This window comes from Botryllus schlosseri, chromosome 7, assembly GCF_051294905.1.
Source record: "Botryllus schlosseri isolate E-star chromosome 7, Bs_hap1, whole genome shotgun sequence".
NCBI classification, from domain to species: Eukaryota; Metazoa; Chordata; class Ascidiacea; order Stolidobranchia; family Styelidae; genus Botryllus; species Botryllus schlosseri.
In genome coordinates, this window is record NC_137242.1 from 9,493,261 (window position 1) to 9,517,792 (window position 24,532).

General features: G+C 43.0%; 1 protein-coding gene and 1 long non-coding RNA gene across 2 annotated transcripts; one reads left to right on the forward strand and one right to left on the reverse strand.

Annotated features, from left to right (window-relative positions):
• The first annotated feature begins 152 nt into the window (after positions 1-152).
• Positions 153-16,535, forward strand: LOC145443646 (testis-expressed protein 26-like). The gene is made up of 7 exons (XM_080321583.1): positions 153-313; positions 619-1,045; positions 2,722-2,981; positions 4,218-4,380; positions 7,657-7,833; positions 13,862-14,029; positions 16,348-16,535. The coding sequence occupies exons 1-7, from the start codon at positions 233-235 to the stop codon at positions 16,431-16,433; spliced, it is 1,362 nt and encodes a 453-aa protein (XP_080177709.1). The 5' UTR covers positions 153-232; the 3' UTR covers positions 16,434-16,535.
• Positions 16,379-22,807, reverse strand: LOC145443647 (uncharacterized). The gene is made up of 2 exons (XR_013916500.1): positions 22,666-22,807; positions 16,379-16,526 (listed from the first exon to the last, which is right to left on the reverse strand). It is a non-coding gene; the product is annotated as an uncharacterized LOC145443647 (long non-coding RNA).
• Between the last annotated feature and the right edge of the window lie 1,725 nt (positions 22,808-24,532).

Consider the following 24,532-nt stretch of genomic DNA (forward strand, 5'->3'; position numbering starts at 1 on the left):
GAAAGCACAGCCAACATAAATATATGAGGTAATAGATCTCAAAGCAGAAATCCTTGAGGCGTACAGTTAGATCAGTGAGTAGGATGGTATATCTACTATGCGGTTACGTTGGGGGAATAATGTCGATGTAAGCACTGGCTGAGGTGTTCGGAAATCAATAATTACATCAGAGATATTAGTAATATAAATTTCGAATTCACTTCGCAAGCTAGAATACTTATTTGATACTACAATGCCGGGGGCGCCGCGAAATGCCTGGGGCGTTTGGGGTGCTCCAGAACCGATCAAGCCATGGGAACACGGAGCCCCGAAGGTAGGTCCACAATTTCCGAGTTATACTGTAACCTTCGATTGGTCACAATTATCCATATTTACATATTATGCGACAATTATCTATACGTATATGATTGTCACGGGGTTTCACGATGTTAATCCCATTTCAAGATGGAGTGAGTTATTTTCATCCTCCGATTTACTCCCTCCTAATTCAACTTATATATATTGATAAACGCAGCTCTTATGCGACTTGTCACGGAATTTCAGCTTTCCCTGCATTGCGAATTTTAATATTTCTTACACCCTGTTACGTCATAATTTCATTTCAAAAACATGTTTCAGTTGCATTCGGACATTGGTGGAGCAGTGAAACCCGAGTTCGCTGAAACTTTGCAGTGGTTCTACGGGCGGGCGATCAATCCGAAAGATAAAGAGCACTGCGCCAGACTCCTGGCACAGATACGTCTGCAGCAGGAAGATTCCGAAAAGACCAAGTTGACTGTGCAAGGCCGCACGTTGAAAACATCGCAGGCTCACGAACAGCGACCTTTTTCGGCCAAGCCTCAAAGCAGGCAGCGTTCGTCGCTGAGAATTCAGGAGAACAGACCCAGGTCCGCGATACCGACTCCGGCTAGATCGGCAGAAGAGAAGATAAAATCCAGCTATCGAGCGCAGAAAGAATCAGTTGAAAGACTGTCTCGGCCGAGAGCAACGAAGCAAGTTACTATCCAGGAAAAATTTCGTCCGAAATCGGCAATGGCAGCTATTGGTAAGTCAAACATGATGCTACCTGTAAAATCATTGGAAGATACACAAATTTGCATGTCATAATGATCGAGAGAATGCCTCGCTATACCTTGTATACCAGGGGTGTCAAAAACACGGCCCGCACGGCAATTCTGAGTTGATTGAAAAATGCTTATATTATTCCGCACATTTGTAACATATTTTATGATATTTTTGTAGGAAATACTTGCATTAGATAATTCCTCAAGACAGCGAATTTGTCGAGCATGTCCACAAGCCACCCGACTGTGGTGTTGCGGTTTCACTCAATACTTAGTTATCTCTAGGAACAATTCGGTGACATTGACACCCAATTTCGAGAAGGCAAAAATGTGCACACGGATTCCAGAGTTTTATGGAATAATGAAACAAGAGTAGTTAGTTATTCACAGAAACGTCTTAAACTCCAGTGCGGAAGTGTTTTATGCGATTACATGGGGAATATATATATAGTAGTTACACAAAACTATTATTTAAATATCTGTGGTCGCATTGCTGTGTCACTTCCGACTTGAGAGGTTCCTGCGCTCCAGAGAAACCCGAATCGAGATTTAATCATAATCATAATACACCATATTACGACGTCCGCGTTTACGGGTCAATCTCATGTATTCCTCACAATGCATATATGCACGATTCGGACTATAAAGCTATAATATCACAGAAATATGCCGAATCATATCGTCGTTAGCACCACTGTTTTATCGGGTCATAACTAGGGTAAGTTTTTGCAACTTTCACTATTTTTTCTTGTAATTTTTGTACCTTTTTCGGTTTTTCACGAAACTTTTTGCAAGTTTTTTCGAAAATTATGTTTTCACTAGGTCAATTTCTTTAGGCTATTGATTTTGTTGAAGTCGTCAACATTGTGTTTGCTACAGTTCCTTGGATATGGATGGATTGGAGCATCTCATACCCTGATAATTTCAAGGAACTTGTCCATAAATGCAACCTTTTAGTGCAGCTTTGCGAAAAATAATGCAACTTTTGTGAAAAATAAATGCAAATTTCCACGGATATGACTGCAACAAAACCTTAACCTAAACATAACTATACTCAACCGGCCAATCGTATTCTGGCCAATTTCGTTCTTCGCGAATAAAGGTGACGCTACTTGCTAAAATAAAAACCCTGTGATCCGTGATACAACGTAATATACTATCATGTGCTCGATAGTAATGTATTCATGTGAAAAGCAAGGGCATGAAGAAATATTTTGGAATCAGTTGACTGGTCTGGTCCGCGAACGATTTGAAAGATTTGAATCCGGCCCAAGACGCAATTGGAGTTTGACGCCCTAGCTGTATACGGTCTTATACTATGCCTTGTAATTCATTCCAAACAAATCGTCAATTGAAGAGCTGAGAAGCCAGATTGAATTATGGTAATAATGTGTACCGAAGTCGTAAAATATACACCAACAGATATCGATAAATCAAATACGCTTGTTCGAGGCGAATTTATGAGTTCAGACATAAGTCGGTAAACATTCATTCTGGTCCATCATGAGAAATTGCCACCCGATAAATTAGTGTAACAAAGCATTTTAGCCCGCATCTCCAATCGAACGTAAATGATACTTCAATTGTGTCAAAGCAGATTGAAACAATGCAAAACACTCTTAATTACTTCAACCACGTATATCTCTTCCTATGACAGGTACTACTAGAAGGAAAGGCGGCTTCGACCCGTACTCGACAACACACGAGAGAGAGTATCAGGGGTATCCCAGTGGACTGTACGCCGAGGCGAACCGGCCGATGTCCACAAACGGATTTACATTCCCTTACGAGTTGCCCGAGCCGATCGGAAACACCACGGCGGAGGGTGAATTTGGCTGGAAGGAAGCGAGAAAGGCGGAACCCATACGATCAGGAACCTCTTCAGGAAATCGCCGGAACAACCCCCACCCGCACGAGGTAAGGGTCGGATCGAAACACTTTGTAATGCGCGATTCTAAGCCTGGAATGTTCCTTCTCTTCTCCATCACAGTATGTCACGAATATCGTGACAAGATCAACGTGAAAGAACAAACTGAAATCTCGAAAATGCGAGAGATTGACCAAAAAGGGGTCCAAATAACTTATCGCATCCTCGAACTGATGGGCATTGATGCAATCAATACAAATTTAGCCAAGAAAAACATCTCAAAATCTTTGAAAGACCACTATTAGCGCCCGGAAATGCGCGGGCGTGATTACATACCGTGCCGTCGGTCGGGTCTGTCAATATCAAAGACATCGATGCATTGACTTCATTCATACTGACTTACTTCCTGTGAGTCATCCTCCAAATAACAAGACATATCGCTGTTCACACTATAGGTGTGTGGCTGACCTATGAACCCTGCCGGATAAATTATCACTATACCCAAGCTTGAACAATCGTGAGCGTATGAGTAGACAATGACATACAATGCTTGTTTGGACAATTATCACGATATAGTATATTTGTGAAACTTGTGGTCAAGGCTTACGCTGCAAACTACACAATTACGGTACACATAAATCGTCTCCACCATCTTAGATGCTATACGGATGGTAGCAATAAATCGTCAATAATACACCCTATTTGTGTATATCACGTGGTAAGGGCACAATGATTTTAGATAAAACAGTCGGTGAAAACGGAGATTCGCAACACCTAAATTTCCGAAAAGCTTATGGAATAAAGAATCACGATAGATAAAGCACGCATTTGATTTATTCTTTATTATCAGCGTACCGTCAGTTGTATTCGAAACAGCAGGCCGAGTCATGATCTACACACAATGTGGCATTTGTGCGTATTCGCGAATACGACTTGCGAAAAGATATTTTAATTCATTTCAACTTCAAAACATTGAAAAATCTACCAACTAACTCATGATGACTACTTCTATTACATTTTCGATCTCTATATTAAACTAAGTCAACAGTAGTTGAATGGGAACGCGAAACAATTATGATAAGAATCCACTTCAAATCGAGAACCATGTAGATCCCCTTCTATAGTGCCGAACCACGGCCTCTGTTATATATAACCTCACATGAAATAGTCATAGTCAAAACATAAACCGTATGTATAAACCACATATGCATCACTTAAGTCACACTTTTAAATAGAGATAGGTATTGTTCCCGATGATTAAAACGCTAAAACGACATTTTTTGCAGTCCTTCATGATTTGGAAGCTCCCAAAAGAAACGACGGCTGGAATGATCACAAAATCATCACCTCATTTGCAATATAGAAGCTTGACGAAGGATGTGTTAGGAGAAATAATATCAGAGCAACTCAAGAGCACTTACCAGAACGATTACATCGGCATCCCGCAAGGTGAGGTTATAATCCAATCCAGTATTTTAGTGAATAATATATATCCTCCCTTCGCGCGGATAGCGTCGATCTAATTGGTCGAATGTATCATGAATGTAGAAAGAATCACCTTTGTCCTAATCTCGATTGTGGGCGAAACTCCACTACGCGCGTCCCGTCTGTGTTCGGTGTGTAGTATATGAATGAATTTCCGAAGGAAAGAATTAGTTTTATACTTGTATTAGCATATTGCTCATGCTACTGTCGCATAAACATTTTAATATAATGCTCGGCTTGCCCATGTATTGTTCGCGATCGAAAATTCGCAATACAAAACAATGAACTAACATGGCTGCCACACCTCGTTCGTGACAAAGCCCAAAACTATTAATTCGCTTTGGTGGTGTCGAACGGATTTTTCGTCGGTAAGATGTTACTTGGTTACGGAAGTCATATTAACAGGTGTAGGAGTGAACTGACGGTGGCCTGCGGTAATGACAGTGAACAGATGATGTCATCAGATAAGTGTTCGTGATGGGTATGCAGGACTCGTAGAAATATCAGTGTGGAGATGGCAGGACAAAATCGATCTAATAATGATTCCGTTGACGTTCCGACGGCGTTAGAAAAAAGAGTTGACCTTTATATAGCCAGAAGCGAACTCATGCCAGATACACTTGATGACAAAGAAAAGTCGCATTTTGCCACCGAGAACTAACATATGTAGGGTTTATGGTGAAAGGGTTATCGGTAGTCCCTGTATAGAGAATTCGCTTCGATGAATAAAAATATCCTTCCTTGCGCTACATGTAAATCTATTTCCACATTGTAGGATTCGATACGGCAATGCCAGAAGGCTCGCAGAAGAGGTTCTTCAATCATTTGCACATCATCGTAATTCAATGGGACCTAGAAATCCCGTCATGTTTTAATTAAAGGGGCTCAACGCTCTAGATACGACGCTGTTTGACATTAAATACAACAAATTGGAAATATTATTGGCAACAACCACTTTCGTCAGAAAGTCACCATGTTCAAACTGCAGGTTTACACGAGCGTTACTTCCCACGCTAACTTATATCTCTGTGGTGTCGAGATCACGCATGATTGCTTCATGACCGTTGCTACAATCCTGGCACGCTTTCGCTTTATCGACGCGATCAAGCGGGAAGTGTGACTTTCTGAAAAAATTAGCTGCTGCGTAAAATGTTTTCACAATTAATCTTTAATTTGAGACCACATTATATTTAGAGCGCAGTGTCCCTTTAATTTGCACGAACGCCTGTTTAGATCACCATTGAACGATCGTGCTGCTAGTGACAGGCGCAGATGTAGGGTTGCATTTAAAACAAAAATCTATTTAAAACAAACATATTTAAAACTTTAAAACAAACGTGTTTAAAACAAGGCCCCTGTCTAGAACATATATTTTTTAATCCATGACGTCAGGAAATTCAATTGTGACGTCATAGTGTATTGACATTGACAATTGAAAATATAGAGTAAAGAGTAAATATAGCTCCTTTGATGAAATATATGCGTATTATGGCTGTTGAACCGACTATTTTGAGGTTTCCAACCATCCCACATCATATACGTCGGCTGTATCGGGTGGTAATCGTCCGTAGGCTCATACAACATGTTTATGGAAAGTATTTACACAATTATGCCATAATTATACAACTTTAAAAAACACAATTTCGTTTTTTTAAAGGCCTTTGTTTAAAACATTGTTTAAAACATGTTTTGCACAAAGTGTTTTAAACAACCATTTGTTTTAAATGCAATCCTAGGCGCAGATATATCAATCGGGACATTAATATAACCACAAGACGAACCCGATGTAGCTCTAAATACCACACGCCCCAACCGAGGTTTCATGCCTCGCCTCTACGTAACTGGCAATGGCTACAAATATTTTTCATAAATACAGTATTACCAAATATCATCGGTATCTGCATTCATTCACAAGGACGGTAATATAGTAATAATGTATATTATGATGCTCAGATTAGCATGAATTTGGATTCGACAACTGATTCCTATATTTTCGGTGTATCGCGATCTCAACGCGTTTTGAACCGATGAAAAATTGTTACAAAAAACGAATGAATGAAAAGGTTTGGCATGAATATGATTTACTGTAATGGCCGAACTGGCTTCAGATTTCGATTTATTTGGATTTCTTGTAATTTCTGGACTTGGATTTGATGCCGAACTGCGGAAATGTTTCGAGAGTGCAGTTTAAAAAAAAATGAAGTACGCCCACCTCCACTCTCATGGAAATATAATAATTAGAGCTATACTTCTCCAGCCTGAGGATAAATGAATTCGTGTTACGGCGCCACGGGTTCCGTTATAGTGGGCACATGTGACCTTACAATAGTCGAATTGTTTGAATTCTTTGTGTGTATGATGGGGAAGAGTGCTGGACCTTACGAATTCTTGGCCACCCGAGTGTTAATTTAAGACGAAACACGAACAGTTGTAAGAGAGCATGCCTTGAATAAACAGAAAGAAAATAATCATATTTTAAGTAGGGGCCTTGGTTTTAAACATATGTGGTATAAATCCACGTGTATATTATTCACAACCCTAACCCTACAGTGTTTTGCAAAAAGGCATACGAAGTTATAGGCAGGCGAAATTCGACACCGGTTTACAGTAGAAAATTTAACAGACAACAAAAGACACTCCATGGTTCAATACCGACCGCACGCTGTCAATGAAGTAGCGATATTGGAACGTAAATTCGGCGGCAAGTGTAGCTCTCATCTATAGAAACGGTTCCTGCAGAGGTATAGTAGGTACACATATGCATACAACCGAAATAAACACGGCACAGGCATACGACCACCATGAGCGAAACGTTCAGTGGGGCAGATTGCTTATAGGCAAGCTATGATAAATTGATACCAGGAGATGCGAATTCTTTATACCATCCGACCGTTCGTGTTCGTGCACGCCATAGGCCTATGTCAGAACACAAACGTATGTCGTATATATGTCTCAAGTTATCAAAATGGATGTAGACAGATCTTGAAACACGGAGGCATGTGGCGTGTTTGACCCGAAAGGGCGGAGCAAGTTTTGTCTGCCATTTATAATTGGAGAATGGAGATGTCCCATGACACTTACTATTTGAAAGATACGGCCCATCCGAATGCTGTAAGTTCAATCCAGTGATTGTACATTAGTACAATGTATAAAACCTAAACTCGTCGTAAAACATAACCTATAATAGGGCATATACAACCATTCGATATGGATTTATGTACAAATGGTGCTCTTTTGCAGGGTTCCAAATCAAGACTGCAATCGACGCCCCGCCCGATTGGAAAACTGGAATGCGTCGGACGATGAATACGACGGAAAGGTGCAGTTACAAGAAGCCGGAGCAAGCAAAAGAGTTGACCGGGAACGTGACAAGATACGGATCTAATAATAAAAAGAGCATTCCGGCTTTAGGTGGAGGTAAGATTCAACCAGTCAACCAACAATGGAATTCATTTTATGAATGGAGTCGATGCCGAATTCTATATCATCAAAATAATGTTCACTCAAGCTATCAGCGATGAGTGGATTTGAAATTTCCATGTCCTAATCCAAATCCTAATCCATAGCTTTTTCTTATTCAAGTCCATGTCCAATCCTAATCCGATTCCAACTGGAAATTCAGAAAAAATACTAATTTATGCAATGGAGGGATTCGAAAATTTGCTTCCACAACCAACGATTCACTTGATTCAAGATAACTTAGTAACCATAAGTACATTAATAACTGATCTGTTGCCCTACCTCGCCCAGACATTGCTTCATTGATCATTTGCTACCATTGTTTAATTTTTTTTTATATTTTACTTTCCTAACTAAACATTTTTTCACAGCCAGACTGTTCTGAGTCAAGTGTACCTGTTTGATGCTGGTGTGATCAGACTAGATGACTTTCACGGTCTTATCGATCATTCCTATCTAATACCGAATACTGTGCACGCATCTTTTCTGTACCACCATCACTGCCGTTTGTTATGTATTTTGGTTCGACGAAAATAAAGACTCTCTCTCTCTCTCTCTCTTTGTCGCAATTCGCCACACGACATTTCAATCTCCCAGAAAATAGGTAAATCCAATCCAAATCCTAATCCGTTCTGAAAAAAATGTCTAATCCAAATCCAATCCAAATCCCACAAAATTTCACAAATCCTGTTTTTTCAAAACCTAATCCTAATCCATGCTCATCTCTGCAAGCTATCCAATCGAATAATATGCTTCCCCATTGTCCATTTACACCAGTGGTTCTTACCTTTTTTTCTCATCGCCCCCTTTCGAATATTTTCATGGTTCGGACCCCATATTTTAAATACTGTACTAAAGACGATGGGGTAGAGGTCCTAGTCTGGTCGATTTTTTTCGGGTTTGGACTTGACTATTGGAAATATTTCGCGCTTGAATCGCGCGTGATGACCACTCGATTAATTAACCATCTAATAATTGTATGCACTATTTTCGGGATCAAATCAAGGTTCTTAAAACAGATATTGGGTACGGGCTCATACCTATCGGGTTTGAGCCCAATATACACACCCCCATTCAGTAACTTAGTATTTTATAGCTCTCGAAATCAATGACATTTAGTTAATGATTCTGGTCAGAAATCTTCAAATCATGTGTATTGTACAAATGGCTCTCACTCTTAAAAGTCGTATAGAACCATGATTCCAGATTTCGAGACGCAGTGTGCTGCAATATATGATATACTTGGTTTGAAACATGTCGTCAGGAAAACCTCTATGTAGTGTTATCGAACTGCCGTGTTAATGAAGATTTTGCTATCTTAAAGTACGCGCATGAAGCGTAAAAAATGCGTTTTAGATGAAACATAGTAACCACTGCATTAGCGGAAATAATAAATACGTCGTCTGCATATTTCGTGCAAGGCGCGACTAAAATTTTGGGTAAATGATGAATTTTGTTTGGAATGAATGAATGAATTTTGCGACGAGATCTCAAGCATAAATAGAACTATAGAACCTTGCATCCCTATGACATCCGTCCTGATAAGCTATTTTTGTTTGGCGCCCCATAACATCCCAGCGCCCCCCATATCGCCCCCTGAGTGTTTTCACCCCCTTAGAAATCTAAAACGCCCCCCAGGGGGCGCTGGCAATATGGTTAAGAAACACTGATTTACCCCAATATCCATATCATTAACGTCGCTAGCGACAGTATGCAATGCATGTTATACTTGCTTACCATCACTTCATTCACATGTATTTGTATGCACGGCCATGTCCATTGTCCATGTCTCTAAATAGCCGAAGTAATGCTCACTCGTTGGTTCTTGAAAGTCGCAAAACCCCCACACAGCACTCAGACCCAATACAGCACTTTGCTGGGCTATATGATACCCATTGCCTAATTATAAATGAGATTATAAGTGTTGGAGATAGAATTGTCGGTTCATTATTACCGGTTTCGATTTCGAACCCCGGGTGTACGACACTACACACGACGTACCCCCCACAACCAGGGCTTTGGAGCCGGAGCCGGAGCCCGGAGCCGGAGCCGGAGCCCGGAGCCGGAGCCCCGGAGCCGTGCATTTTCACCGGAACTGGAGCCGGAGCCGGAGCTCTACATAAAATTCAGCCGGAGCCGGAGCTAGAGCCCGTTATTTTAGGAGTAGCTCCGGCTCCGGCGAATTTCATAAGATGCTATTATATATGCAACAACCACATCTGCTGATTTATCATAATTGAACAGCAGGCCTGAATTTTAATGCCCTGCACAGAAATGGCATAGAGTAAAGTACGTTCTAGTCATCTAGTGCAACTATGATGTTATCGACAATTGACAAGTATTCATTATGACGCCAAAAGCCGGCATGGCGGCACCTATGTCTTCGTTGCTACATCGGATGTTACTGACGGCTGACAGACTCTAGATTACTAGGGATAACTAATCTATGGGTAGATTATAGTAATCTATATAGACCAGGAATGGCCAATCTTTTCGGCTAAAGGGGCGCATGCAATTGACGAACGAGTGCGCGGTCCACTAGCCACGCCAAGCGGGTAACATTTTCAAAGTTTATAAATAAACTATAGGTCAATAATAATATTACTTGAGTATATTGCGGGTCTACTGTATACTGCCCGCTAGGCTCAGTTTGCAAGGACACGACTATTCGGCGTCTGGCCACATCGCTATCGAAGGTCTCCGATAATATGCGACAATCATTTTGTGCCTATATTTCACCGTCGACGATCTTTATGCAAGCGCAGACGCGAAAAGACTTTCACCCGTAATTGCGAATACAGTTAGACTCAATCGGGTAAATTATAGGCGTTTTTTCATTTTCAGTAGGGGGTAGGCTACCAAGCAAGAAATCGTGTGACAATTAAACACGCGAAGCGTGAAGAATTTCACTACTATTTTAGTTTATTGTAATGTACGACGATTTACTGAAAACGTGACTGGACCCTGGATCTGCCAATGCGTCGAAACTGATATTTTAGTCATCAATATCCCAAGTGTCGCAGCCAGACTTGTAATTTTTGGTTGGCATTGCAAGCTCACAATCTGAGCAATTCATTTTCGATAATATAATAGTAAATTACCTCGCGGGCCACGCAAAACTCTCTCGCGGGCCACATTTGGTCCGCGGGTTGGCCGCCCCTGATATAGACATGCCCATTCGATAATTGCAGAGCCGGAGCCAGAGCTGGAGCCGGAGCAGTGGTAATAATGTGGCTCCGGAGCTGGAGCCGGAGCTAATGTATGATAGAAGAAAGCTCCGGAGCCGGAGCTGGAGCAGTTTAAATTTACGGCTGCTCCAAAGCCCTGCCCCCAGCTAAGCTTGTCGGGCCAATAATTACCAACAACCTACATCACGGCCAAGGCGGGTATATCATCACAAATCATATGTATCAGTAGAGTATGTCTCTTGACCTTCAGCGGAACTCCTGAAACTGGCTCCTTGAAAAATTGTCAAAAAGGAGGACATTTCTTCCAAATGAAGGACAAATCCTAAAGGAAACCGTATGGTAACCCAACCGGTTAAGAACCACTGCACTACAAACTAACGCCCTGGACTCAGATCAAACTATATCCCCCCGCACAAAGCTACATCTCGAACGCTCGACGACAGATTGCTTGCCCGTCAGCCAGAGATGCCACTGAGATATTTTGGAAAAACCCAGATTTGGACGTTAAAAAAACCCAGAAAAACCCAGATCCTCTATTTCACTCGAATTTCTATGATATAGCCGTAAAACAGTGGCTGAGAGTCATCAATCACAGTTATAGGGAGTTAGGGACATAGAAGTTTTAGTCCTTGATATTGAAATCCCAACGGTTCATCTCCATACTATAATATGCATGTTTCTCAGTTAAATGAGCAAATCCATCGAAATATGATGTTTTCCTCTCGACACATTGCTACACCAGGCATTCGGTATGGGGGGTCAATACGTAGTGTATTATATATTCGTAATGTTAGTAACAATGCTAATCCCTATCTATCGTGAGGATGATTGTAGGGTAGTTTTAGTGAATGTGAGCTGACCAGATAGATTGAAAATAGCTTTCGATTCATTAAACCTGGGACAAACACTTTTATCTGGGATGTTTAGTCGAAAAAGAAACTGCCAAAGCATGAAATTATGAGTACATTTGCGCTTAACAAACCCTTCTCACTCTGAATAACTTGCCCGGTTGCCCAAAATGTCTCTCTTTGAGTGTCCCTGTTGAAAGTGAATATACTCTGATGTCAACATGGTAAATTAGTTGGATCAAAAATTGGTCTTTCCATGTGCCTGTACCATACATGTGCATAAATTGCATACTTTACAGCATGCAGTTACATATACTATTTACTAGGGATGGTGTGAACGTGAGGTTCACGTTCGCGTTCTGTGTGTGAACCTCAGAAATTTAGAGGTTCGCGTTCACAAAAGAACCTTGGTAGGTTCTGCACTGTGAACCTTTATCATAGATTACAATATTTCGCGTCATTATATAACATATTCGGTAGAAATTATTTGCATTTCAACTCCGCACCACTCTATGCATGGCGCTAGCAGCATACAAAAATCCACACCAACCGGTCATCCACCTGGCAATCTCAAAATTTTTGCTTGCTTTGTTACAAAAGTTTGCTCGAAATATCCAGCTTTCCGTTTGTGAATATTTAGTGACTCTCTGCTGTTAGTTTGACCCGCAATCACACAACATCAATAGCGAAATACACTACATGTATAGGTAGTCAGCGAATGATGCTTATTCAATCAATCAATGAAATTGATGTCGTTGTCTGATGTAAAAAATCTAGCAAGAGCATGGGGTCCAACTCGATTTCATATGTCTATTGTATCATAAAAACCAAATCCGGGCGATTGGAGTGTTGGCTACTGCTGTGTAACTTGTTAATAGGGTAAAATCACTGAGCTATATAAATACCCATTTTACACTCAGCTCAATATCAACCTAGCAATACTCAGACACCTAATACATATATGTCCGGTCTGTCCTAGACCGTTAAGGTGTAACTTATATTCCCTTGCAAGTCCTCGTCGAAATTGTTGGCGAAGCGACGGAAGATATTGATTTTATGAGATTATTATATCATTTGATTGCCCCAGCAGTTGACGCATTTGGCGATGTTTAAAACGTCAATATGTACTTCAGCATTGTGGCACTATATGTGGCCATTCATACAAGCTATCACCTCACTGAAATGTAGAGTTGGAATTAGTAACGTGACGTCACGTGACGTCATGAGGTTCACGTTCGCGTTCACACAGAACCTCTCAAAAAGGTTCGCGTTCACACGAACCTGAACCTTTCAGAGGTTCACACCATCCCTACTATTTACTGACACACAACGAATTTGTTGCAGCGCTACCGGTAGCATTCAAGTCCTAAATCATAATTGCCCTGTGAACATGACTTTCTGCGACCTAGTAGTCAGTATTCAATGAAGCTCTATCGCATCACGCCAAGACCTCTCATTTTAATAGTAAATGGGTCTCTTTGGACTCTGCCGTTTCAATCACAGTGGAATCCGTCGACATTAGGAGATCTTACCAATCTAATAATCCATTTTGCGCCGTAAAAATTGACCTGACAAACATGATGTTGAAAAAGAAAACAGATTTCAAGCACAAAAACCCAGAAACCCAGGTGATGCTAAAAAAACAGATCTGGGTGGAAAAACCCAGGAGTGGCATCTCTGCCGTCAGCCGGTACTCATGGGGATAACCGGAATCGGTGTGCATTGTTGCGTCATATACGTGTATTACCTCGTATATCCGACTTTCCAACGCAACGAAATTGGTTGATTCTTACCTCACACAGTTTGAAGTTTAATATGTCCGCCTAAACGCAGTCTAATTTCCAAGCATTGAGCTGTCATCGCAACAGTGATTGGCCTGTTCCATTATTGTGATAATCAAATGTCGGAGAGAGCAGTAGCGGACTCCTCTATTTTAAATATACATTGCAGTGCCAACGGTAACAGCAAGTCACGTGAGAAATCAAGAAGTAATCAAAGGCAAAACAACATACAATGTACAGTTCAGAAATAGATACGAACAACCGGATTTGGAACAGCTCTTGAAGAATCAACCGAACACGAAAGCTTACGAACGGTTCATGAAATACGCGAGATCTGGTGAGCAGCCTTTCATTTACAATCTGTACAGCAGGGATGAGCGCATGTTGAATTTCTGCGCAGCATAGAAACGGAGTCGGGTCACTATACCGGACAGGCGGTAGGCTGCATGAAGTGAATTCCGGATTCTGATTTGAAACTGGAATCCGAGACTGTTTATTTGAATTAGTGAGACATCGTATAGCGAGCTCTGATGACCTCGTAGTTTCATCATAGTGTCCTATATGGTGTCGACACAAGCAAATCTCACGGTTCAATGAAATTGTATCACGTCACAATTTCCATTTGGCTACAGGCAATTTGACGGTTATTTTTGACCGGCTTGCCGAGCAATAAATTTGATGAATCGGGTATCAATCGAAAGCTAACTCTGCACTGATTACGAAAATATAAATTTTATTCCACTCATGGCCCTGGAACCCCCACAATCAGCCCCAAATTATTCATTGTTGAGTAAATTGGCAGTGTGACGCAACAATGCTGTCTGGCGAAACGAGAGAGAAACTCAAGAGCAAGGATGCGGCCGAGCGGCGAGAGTGGGATCAGCTGACGTCGCGGCAATAGCTATGTGCATTTGTGCAATTATAGATAACTAACCTAGCTATACTTAGATGGAAGGATCTCTATAAGTTGAAGGATATTGCAGGAAAATTCGTAGGTCCCAAATACATTCTGTAGACCCAGTTCTACCTTTACAAATCAAGGAAAAGCTGGTAATGTGTGCTCGCTTTTAGCGAAGCGCCTATAGAAAGTATCAACAGCGCCACGCATCTCTGGAGCCCTACGCAACAAGCGGGCTAAGGTAATCGATATCATAATAATCTGACATATCCAATGTAGACTACTTAGACGTAGCCTACATATCTCTATCAGCTGAAGGATATTGCGCGAAAATTGGTAGGGACCAGATACATTCTGTGGACCCAGTTCTACCTTTACAAATCAAGGAAAGGCTGGTAATGTGTGCTCGCTTTTAGCGAAGCGCCTATAGAAAGTATCAACAGCGCCACGCATCTCTGGAGCCCTACGCAACAAGCGGGCTAAGGTAATCGATATCATAATAATCTGACATATCCAATGTAGACTACTTAGACGTAGCCTACATATCTCTATCAGCTGAAGGATATTGCGCGAAAATTGGTAGGGACCAGATACATTCTGTGGACCCAGTTCTACCTTTACAAATCAAGGAAAGGCTGGTAATGTGTGCTCGCTTTTAGCGAAGCGCCTATAGAAAGTATCAACAGCGCCACGCATCTCTGGAGCCCTACGCAACAAGCGGGCTAAGGTAATCGATATCATAATAATCTGACATATCCAATGTAGACTACTTAGACGTAGCCTACATATCTCTATCAGCTGAAGGATATTGCGCGAAAATTGGTAGGGACCAAATACATTCTGTGGACCCAGTTCTACCTTTACAAATCAAGGAAAGGCTGGTAATGTGTGCTCGCTTTTAGCGAAGCGCCTATAGAAAGTATCAACAGTGCCACGCATCTCTGGATCCCTACGCAACAAGCGGGCTAAGGTAATCGATATCATAATAATATGACATATCCAATGTAGACTACTTAGACGTAGCCTACATATCTCTATCAGCTGAAGGATATTGCGCGAAAATTGGTAGGGACCAAATACATTCTGTGGACCCAGTTCTACCCTTAAAAGTCAAGGAAGGGCTGATAAGGCGTGCTCGCTTGTACCGAAGCAAATAGAAAAAGTATCTACAGCGCAGCGTTTCTCTGCGACGCGATTGCACAATGCACATAGCTATTGCCGCGACGTCAGCTGATCCCACTCTCGCTGCTCGGCCGCATCCTTGCTCTTGAGTTTCTCTCTCGTTTCGCCAGACAGCATTGTTGCGTCACACCGCCAATCTACTCAACAATGAATAATTTGGGGCTGATTGTGGGGGTTCCAGGGCCATGAGTGGAATAAAATTTATATTTTCGTAATCAGTGCAGAGTCAGCTTTCGATTGATACCCGATTCATCAAATTTATTGCTCGGCAAGTCGGTCAAAGATAACCGTCAAATTGCCTGTAGCCAAATGGAAATTGTGACGTGATACAATTTCATTGAACCGTGAGATTTGCTTGTGTCGACACCATATAGGACACTATGGTAAAAGTGCTGCATGGCGATTTGGTCCTTGTAAAACGTATTTTGGTCCGTTTAAGCATGTTTATTTTAATTAGATTTTTGTTTTAAATGCAACCTTAATTATAAAGGTTTGAATAGGTTTGTTTTGTACGTCAGTCTCTGGTATGTAGCATGGACTTGTACTCGATGCAGTAACATATATTTCATGCACAGAATTAAAAGACAAATATGAAGAAACTCGGAAGGCTCCAGCCTGGGTTACAAAGTGGGAAGGTCCGCATCACCACGAGCATCAATGAAGAGCGTATAAAAAGGCGTCATTGCAGAAACTTATACATTATGCATATGCAATAAGTTACCAATGCGAATAGATTTTCAACGGCGATTCAAAGCTCTATAAATCCTGTCTGTTTACGCCAGAGGTCTCAAACTCAAATGTGCTCGCGGGCCATTTCCTAGTTTTTGATGACGCCGCGGGCCGCAGTATCAATAATCGGGATATTCAATGTATAGGTTCCAACTAGGCCTTATTTGATGGGTCCTTGCAGACAGGCATTCCACAAACATCGTGTAAATGTGATTTACTATTGCATTATTCACTCTTGTCACGAAATAAAATCACATTTTCAAATATTTGAATAATTTTTTGTGGCGGGCATAATTTTTTTAAGTTATGGACATAATACGAGAGGATGCATCATGACATCGTAAAACTGTCGGGCTATAATAGTGCAGCTAGTAGACCTTTGACGTGCCACAATTTTATGTAGTATATTATAATATATACTGAAGATTGATCTGACATCAGCGCATTTGAGCGGTGTAGCCTAACCCTGGTTTTGGTAAAGTCGTGATAAATATAGGCTATTTTTATTGCCATTGCCGAAGTCAAATTAAATCAGCGTTAGATTTTGCCTTCGACTATTATTGGAACATATCAATAACAACTTGAATATAATAATTATTGAGCCACAGTAATAGCATTGCTTCTTAGCCTTTTTAGCCATCGTACCCCTTGTGCTTCCAGTGAGATTTCTCGTAGCGCCTGTCCATTTTCAACAAAATTTCTGATGGTACCTATATTAAAATCAGAAAGCCCATTCACACCAGACTATTTTCCAGTTGAATAAATTGGCCAAGAAAATATTCCACAGCATATAGGCCCAATTCCACGATGCACATCGCACACCCTGATGTGGTGCTTCGTACCCCGATGGGGTCTACGGACCCTGGTTAAGAACCTCTGGAATAGAAATGTCTAATCGGCGAATAATTCATTTATGTTGCAGCTGTAGAGCGCAGTGCTACCCTACTCGCCTACGATAATAATATGGACAAAGAGAACAAACAACACCCAGCATGTAACCAACTATGCGTCACAGGGGTCATAGAATGCCAATGGTTCCCATACTGACCTGATTATATAGTTATATACCATGAACAGCGCAAGCTACGACCTTTTGATATATTACTATTCTCCATGACAGTTTCATAGATTGTTGCGCCCGTAGGATTAATAAGCCTCCGTTTCGATTCACAAGTCCTTGTCTGATTTTAACGTTTGATCCGACTCAACTCGGGTGTAGCTGCACATAATACACCTACAAACTATACCCAAGCGATCGTGACTCACAAATGTATTACGCTTATTCCTGACGCGTTACCGTTCGAATATTAACATTCTGATACATTCGTACCACTCTGACTTGCACGCTCAAAAGGTGCCAGTCAGAGAGCATGTTCATATTATTGTTGTTGTGATTACAGATTGAGTGTAACTGTACTTGTCTGGCGTTCTCAGTATCGAAATGAGAGTTACGTAGTTAGTTAACTACTCAGTAGGAAACGAGTTCCTACATTGGTGACCCCGAACTACCTGGAAGACTCCAGAAGACCGCAAGTATTGTGCACAGCCAGGATTATACGGACGCTTTCCAACATGGATACCGCCGCTATGCAAGGATTGACCGACGCACTGAAGAAACTCGTCATCCCTTCGTCAGCTAATGCGGTAAGCGTTAAACTTCCGTCACTCTGGACTGACAACCCTACTTTGTGGTTCGCTAGAGCTGAAGCTCAGTTCGAGGCTGCAAGCATCACTCGAGATGATACGAAATTTAACCATGTGGTTTCGGTGTTGGATAACGCCACTGCTAGCGAAATTTCCTCTCTGCTTACTGAACCGCCAGCAACAGAAAAGTACCCTGCTATCAAAAGCGCGCTAATCAAAGTATATGGCAAGCCACAAGAAGTTAAGGACTCTGAACTTCTTAACATAGCCGGCTTAGGAGACAGAAAGCCGTCTGGTTTGTTGAGACACATGCGTGCGCTAGGTGGCAGTCAAGAGACATTACTGCGAGCGTTCTGGTTGGCCCAGCTACCTGCTGCAGTGCGAACAGCGCTGGCCACATCCGCAGAAACAGATGTTGAAAAACTGGCCGAAGTTGCGGATAGAGTGTTTTTCGCAACTCAGACAGTCAACGTGAGCGCCCTACGCCATGACGCGCAGGATATCGCCCCACAGGCAGAAGTAGACAGCGCAACCGGAGTTTTCATTTGTCACTACCACAAAACTTTCGGTATGAAGGCTACGAACTGCAAACAAGGGTGCACATTTGCCCAGTTGGTGTCTAAGCAGAAAAGTGAATCTTCGGCACCGCACACGGTGCGCTACGCCCGTCGCAGAAAGACCCGACAGGGAAACGACGACGCCGATCGCGGTTAGAGGCTGACGCGGTTGGTGGAATTCGTAGCTGCCTCTTGATCATCAACGATGCCAAATCCGGCCGCGGGTTCCTGGTAGACACAGGAGCCCAGGTTAGCATCCTTCCCGCTCTACGCTCTGATCGCCTCTCTCGCAATACCGGTCCCCTTCTGGTAGCAGCAAATGGCTCAGAGATCAAGACTTATGGATACAGAACGGAAATACTGCACATCGGTACCAAAACGTACGAGTGCCGGTTTGTCCTCGCGGACGTTTCTCGTCCCATTCTCGGAGCAGATTTCCTTTTGCGGCATAGCCTCCTAGTTGACATAGGTGGGCGACGGCTCCTTGAAGCTTCTACATGCCGTACAGCTGTCGTAGGCCACCTGTCATGGTCTCGTCACATGCAACTCCATGTAGTCGAAAAGCATCCACATACGGTATACTCGAAGCTTCTCGATGAATTCAGCGAGATTACCAAACCGTCTTTTGAACTACAACAGCCGAAACACGGTGTGGAACACCACATCGTAACGACCGGCCAACCCGTCTTTTCGCGCCCACGCAGATTGCGCCCTGACCGTCTCAAAGCCGCGAAAGATGAGTTTGACAACATGGAAAGACTGGGGATTATACGCAGGTCCAGCAGCCAGTGGGCGTCTCCTCTGCATGTTGTTCCGAAAGCCAATGGCGAAAGCCGCCCCTGCGGCGATTACAGGCGCTTGAACGATGCCACGACACCGGATCGTTACCCGGTCCCTAACATTCAAGATTTCTCACACAACTTGGATGGAAAATCGGTGTTTTCAAAAGTCGACCTTGTGAAGGGATATTTTCAAATCCCCGTCAGGCCACAGGACGTGGCGAAGACTGCAATCACCACGCCTTTCGGACTCTTTGAATTTCTACGAATGCCGTTCGGTTTGAAAAACGCGGCACAAACATTCCAACGCTTGATGGATTCTGTCTGTCAAGGGCTTCAAAACGTGTTTGTTTATCTTGACGACGTCTTAATTGCGAGCCAAGACCAAGAACAGCACTTAGCAGACTTACGGACATTATTCTCCCGTTTTCGTGAACACGGGCTTGTGATAAACCCCACCAAATGTCAATTTGGCCGGTCCACGCTCGATTTCCTCGGCCATCGAGTTTCAGCCAGCGGCATCAAGCCTCTTCCTGAGAAGGTGGAGGTAATCCGCAATTTTCCTGCGCCTCGGACGGTCAAGCAACTTATGGAATTCAATGGAATGGTGAACTTTTACCACAGATTTCTACCGAGTGCTGCGGAAATTATGCAGCCTCTATACAGAGCAACCGCGGGTCGTAAATCCAAGACTCAAACTGTCCAGTGGTCAACAGACATGACCACGGCTTTCAACGCTACTAAGGCTGCTTTAGCCAAGGCCACGCTCTTGGTGCATCCTAAAACAGACGCGCCAACCGCCTTAACAGTAGACGCGTCGGATGTGGCTGTTGGAGGCGTCCTCCAACAGAAGTTGGGGAGTGTTTGGAAGCCGTTAGCCTTCTTCAGCCGTCAACTGAATAATGCTGAAAGAAAGTACAGTGCTTTTGATAGGGAACTGCTGGCGATTCATCTGAGCATCAGAAAATTCCGCTACTTTCTGGAAGGACGTCACTTCACCGTCTACACCGACCATAAACCGTTGACTTTTGCTATGGCGAAGAAATCCGTACCGTGGTCGGCCAGGCAATCCAGACAATTGGCCGCAATCAGTGAGTACACGACTGATATACGGCACGTTTCTGGGAAAAGCAACTCGGTAGCGGACACACTGTCGCGTGCCACCGTCAACGCTATCGACGACGGCCTTGATTTCCAAGCGATGGCACGAGAACAAACGGACCTTGATCTACGCGATACCAGCCTTGAGTTACAGAGGATTCCATTTGACGGTGGGCGGTCCACCTTGCTTTGTGACGTCAGCACTGGGACACCGAGGCCGGTGGTTCCACCATCTTGGCGACGACGGGTTTTCGACGCTGTACACACCTTGTCCCATCCGGGCATTAGGACCACCAAGAATTTGGTAAGCGCCAAGTATGTGTGGAAGGGTCTTGCAAAAGACGTGAACCAGTGGAGCAGGTCTTGCATCGCCTGCCAACAGTCAAAGGTCACCCAACACACGAAAACTGCTCTTGAAACGTTTCGTGTTCCGGAAAGGCGTTTCAGTCATCTGAACATCGACCTCGTAGGCCCCTTGCCTCACTCGCGGGGATACACGTATCTCCTTACAATTGTCGATAGGTTCACCAGGTGGCCCGAAGCCATACCGATTTCCGACATTTCCGCCGCCGGATGTGCCCGCGCACTGCTGTATAATTGGGTGGCGAGATTTGGCGTTCCGGCAGATATGTCATCTGACCGAGGGCCTCAGTTCACTTCCAGACTATGGGACGCAGTTTGTGAACTTCTTGGCACCAAACTTCACAGGACCACTTCGTATCATCCCCAAGCCAACGGACTGGTGGAACGCTTCCACCGTTCTATGAAGGCTGCCTTGCGTGCTCGATGCACGCATCCAGGCTGGGTAGACGAGCTACCGTGGGTTTTACTTGGACTTCGAACCACGCCAAAAGCGGACCTAGGGTCGACTTCGGCGGAGCTTGTGTACGGTGAGACAATAGCAGTGCCAGCAGATTTCATGGCCACGCCTGAGACCGTTACAAACTACAATCCACTGCTTAACCGCCTCCGAGAAACTGCCGGAAGTTTGCGCCCAACCCCTACCTCGTCTCATGGAAACACATCAGCTCATGTGACTTCGGACTTATCAAACAGTAAATTCGTTTTCGTGCGAAGAGGCGCACATGGGCACCCGCTGACAAGACCGTATGACGGACCATACGAGGTAATCTCCCCAGGAGAGAAGGTCTTCAGACTGAGGATTGGCTTGCGCGAAGAACTTGTTTCGGCGGACAGACTCAAGCCAGCCTACATTGACAAAGAGCATCCATTCGTGGCGGCGCAACCACCTACAAGAGGTAGACCGCCCTTGCGTGATCGTTCGATACCATCTCCAGATCATGAGCAACGATCACCCGAAAGCTCCCAACGTGAACAGGATGACACGACGTATACGCGCAACAAGCAGATGAAGACTCGCTTCGGAAGAATGATTAACGTGCCCCCTCGATTCCGAGCATGAAAAGGCTAGTCACGATCTGGTGGAGGGTGGTGTAGCTGCACATAATACACCTACAAACTATACCCAAGCGATCGTGACTCACAAATGTATTACGCTTATTCCTGACGCGTTACCGTTCGAATATTAACATTCTGATACATTCGTACCACTCTGACTTGCACGCTCAAAAGGTGCCAGTCAGAGAGCATGTTCATATTATTGTTGTTGTGATTACAGATTGAGTGTAACTGTACTTGTCTGGCGTTCTCAGTATCGAAATGAGAGTTACGTAGTTAGTTAACTACTCAGTAGGAAACGAGTTCCTACACGAGTCATTTTTATATAATCACCCAGTCAATTCGAAACCGAGTAATTTGACGAGGAGGTCGCACCAAACCAAATCACAATTTTAAGTCACAAATCTTCAACGGGTCATGTTCTATCGTCAAGAACTAGAAATGTGACGTAATAGCTGATCTTCTACCTCATGGTAGCTTCTAAAAGTGATGTGATAGTGAAGTTCGTTGAGATTCCAGTGACTTTTATAGTAGTTTTAGACTGAACTTTAAGCTCTTATATCTTAAAAAATATATGGCACTTGAATATATTGTCGAATACTGGATATTCCAAAATGCCGTCGCGGGCCGCACAAAATGCTCTCGCGGGCCGCGTGTTTGAGACCTCTGGTTTACGCCGATACTTCTTATCGGATGGGGCTCTTCTCGGAATCCCAGTAAAATCCGTTCCTGTGCACTTACATAAAAGCCAATATCAATTCCTTCGCTCATGGGTCACCCACCAAGGAACATGATGACATTATGGAGAATTGAGAGTTCACTCAATGCGCACAGATATAGAATTATTCACTTTTCTTAATTTTTAAATAAAACATATATATACTATGTATAGTCGAGCAATCTATTGCGTCATCGTACTTCATTTGTATTGGGAGTTGTTTGAGAATGCGGCAGTAAATCACCACTACGCAACTTGCACGGACCTGACACTCATCTAGACTAGAGTTACCATGTTTTTGCGGCACAAACTCCTGGACGCCATTTAGCGCCTACTAGCGGTATTCAAAAGGAGGTATCAGCACATTGTCGATCGATATGACGTCACACCAGCAAAAGTTTATCCATCGACTACAGGTGGTCACGATCCGGTTCAGGAGTATGTGCATGCTTGTGTGTTGTAAGTTGTAACCAGCAGGACCGAAGCCACATTTTTTTCAGCCCCCTCCCGCTCAAATAAACACTGATCTTGAGCCCACCGTAGGGTAATCGATGCAACTTCCTGGGGTTTACTATGCCATGCCTCTGGTCGTTAAATGATTTGATTGAACTATGTCAATAATATTGGTTCTTCCGTATATTACTGTATAAGAGTTAGCGGTAGTGGTGTGTAGCAGCCACTTGGCGAATATGGCTCTGCGCCATTGGCGGCAGGCTACTTGGGGGCAGCAAAATGTGAGGTGATGACCTTTTTTTTGATATAGCAACAATATTTCCAGTAACTATAACTGAATAGATCGAAACAATTTTAAAATTTGAACGACTTTATCAACGAAAGCCATGGGCGGCAGTGATGAGCGGACTGTAATATTTGTTCGGTCCAAGTCGTCCTGAAAATTTTTAATTCAGTCCTAGTCCATCCTGATCCAAAAATATTTTTAAAATTTACTGTCCAAGTCCAGTCCTGAAAATTTCAAATTCAGTCCTACTCCATCCTGATCCAAAAATATTTGCCAGATTTTCAGTCCAACTCCATCCTGATCCAAAAAAAAATCAAAATCGAAAGTACAATTCTAAAGCTGAAGAAACGAGAAGGACATGTTAGGTCGGTTATAAACACTGCACATCAAATTCGTTTCAATTCCAGCTTGTAGAAGCGAAGTTATTACAACACAAGACAGCATACACATTTTTATAGTGGCTGCCCGTCCCTATAAAGTTTTGTAAGAAATTGGTCCTTTAGGCTGCAGAGAGAAGATTGTACCACCACGACTTGGTAGAATTCGTGCTCTTCTACTAATATAGGGTTGAATTCAACTCAAGTTAAATCAAGAAGTCTACAACAGCGAAAGTGGCACGAATATAGCATACGAACTAGGCAAACGTTTCCTATGGATCAGCAAACCCAGTATGTAGCTCGGCTCGACCTAAATCCATGTCTCCGAGAAAGAGAAACATATGTAGTAGCCCAGATGGATTGTTAACATTATACAAACAGGCTGTTGCACTTGCGCCACTTGCACTTGGCACCTTGGCAGCAGAAGTGACCTGGACCTAATATTTCGATATGCACCTATATATAGGCTATGCGAACATCAATTCCACATTTCTGCAATTCTAACATCAAATAATTCCTTAGGTCCTCGTGTAAACAGCACTTGATAAGATCTACGGTAATGTGCTGTTTACAAATTTACATTGATTGCTCTGGTTGAAGAAATTCGAAAGTGCCAATATGCCATACGGGCATCCCTATAAGACGGAACAGCGGAAACAGTGGTGCTAACCAGCATGAAAATGTGCCAAAATTCCGT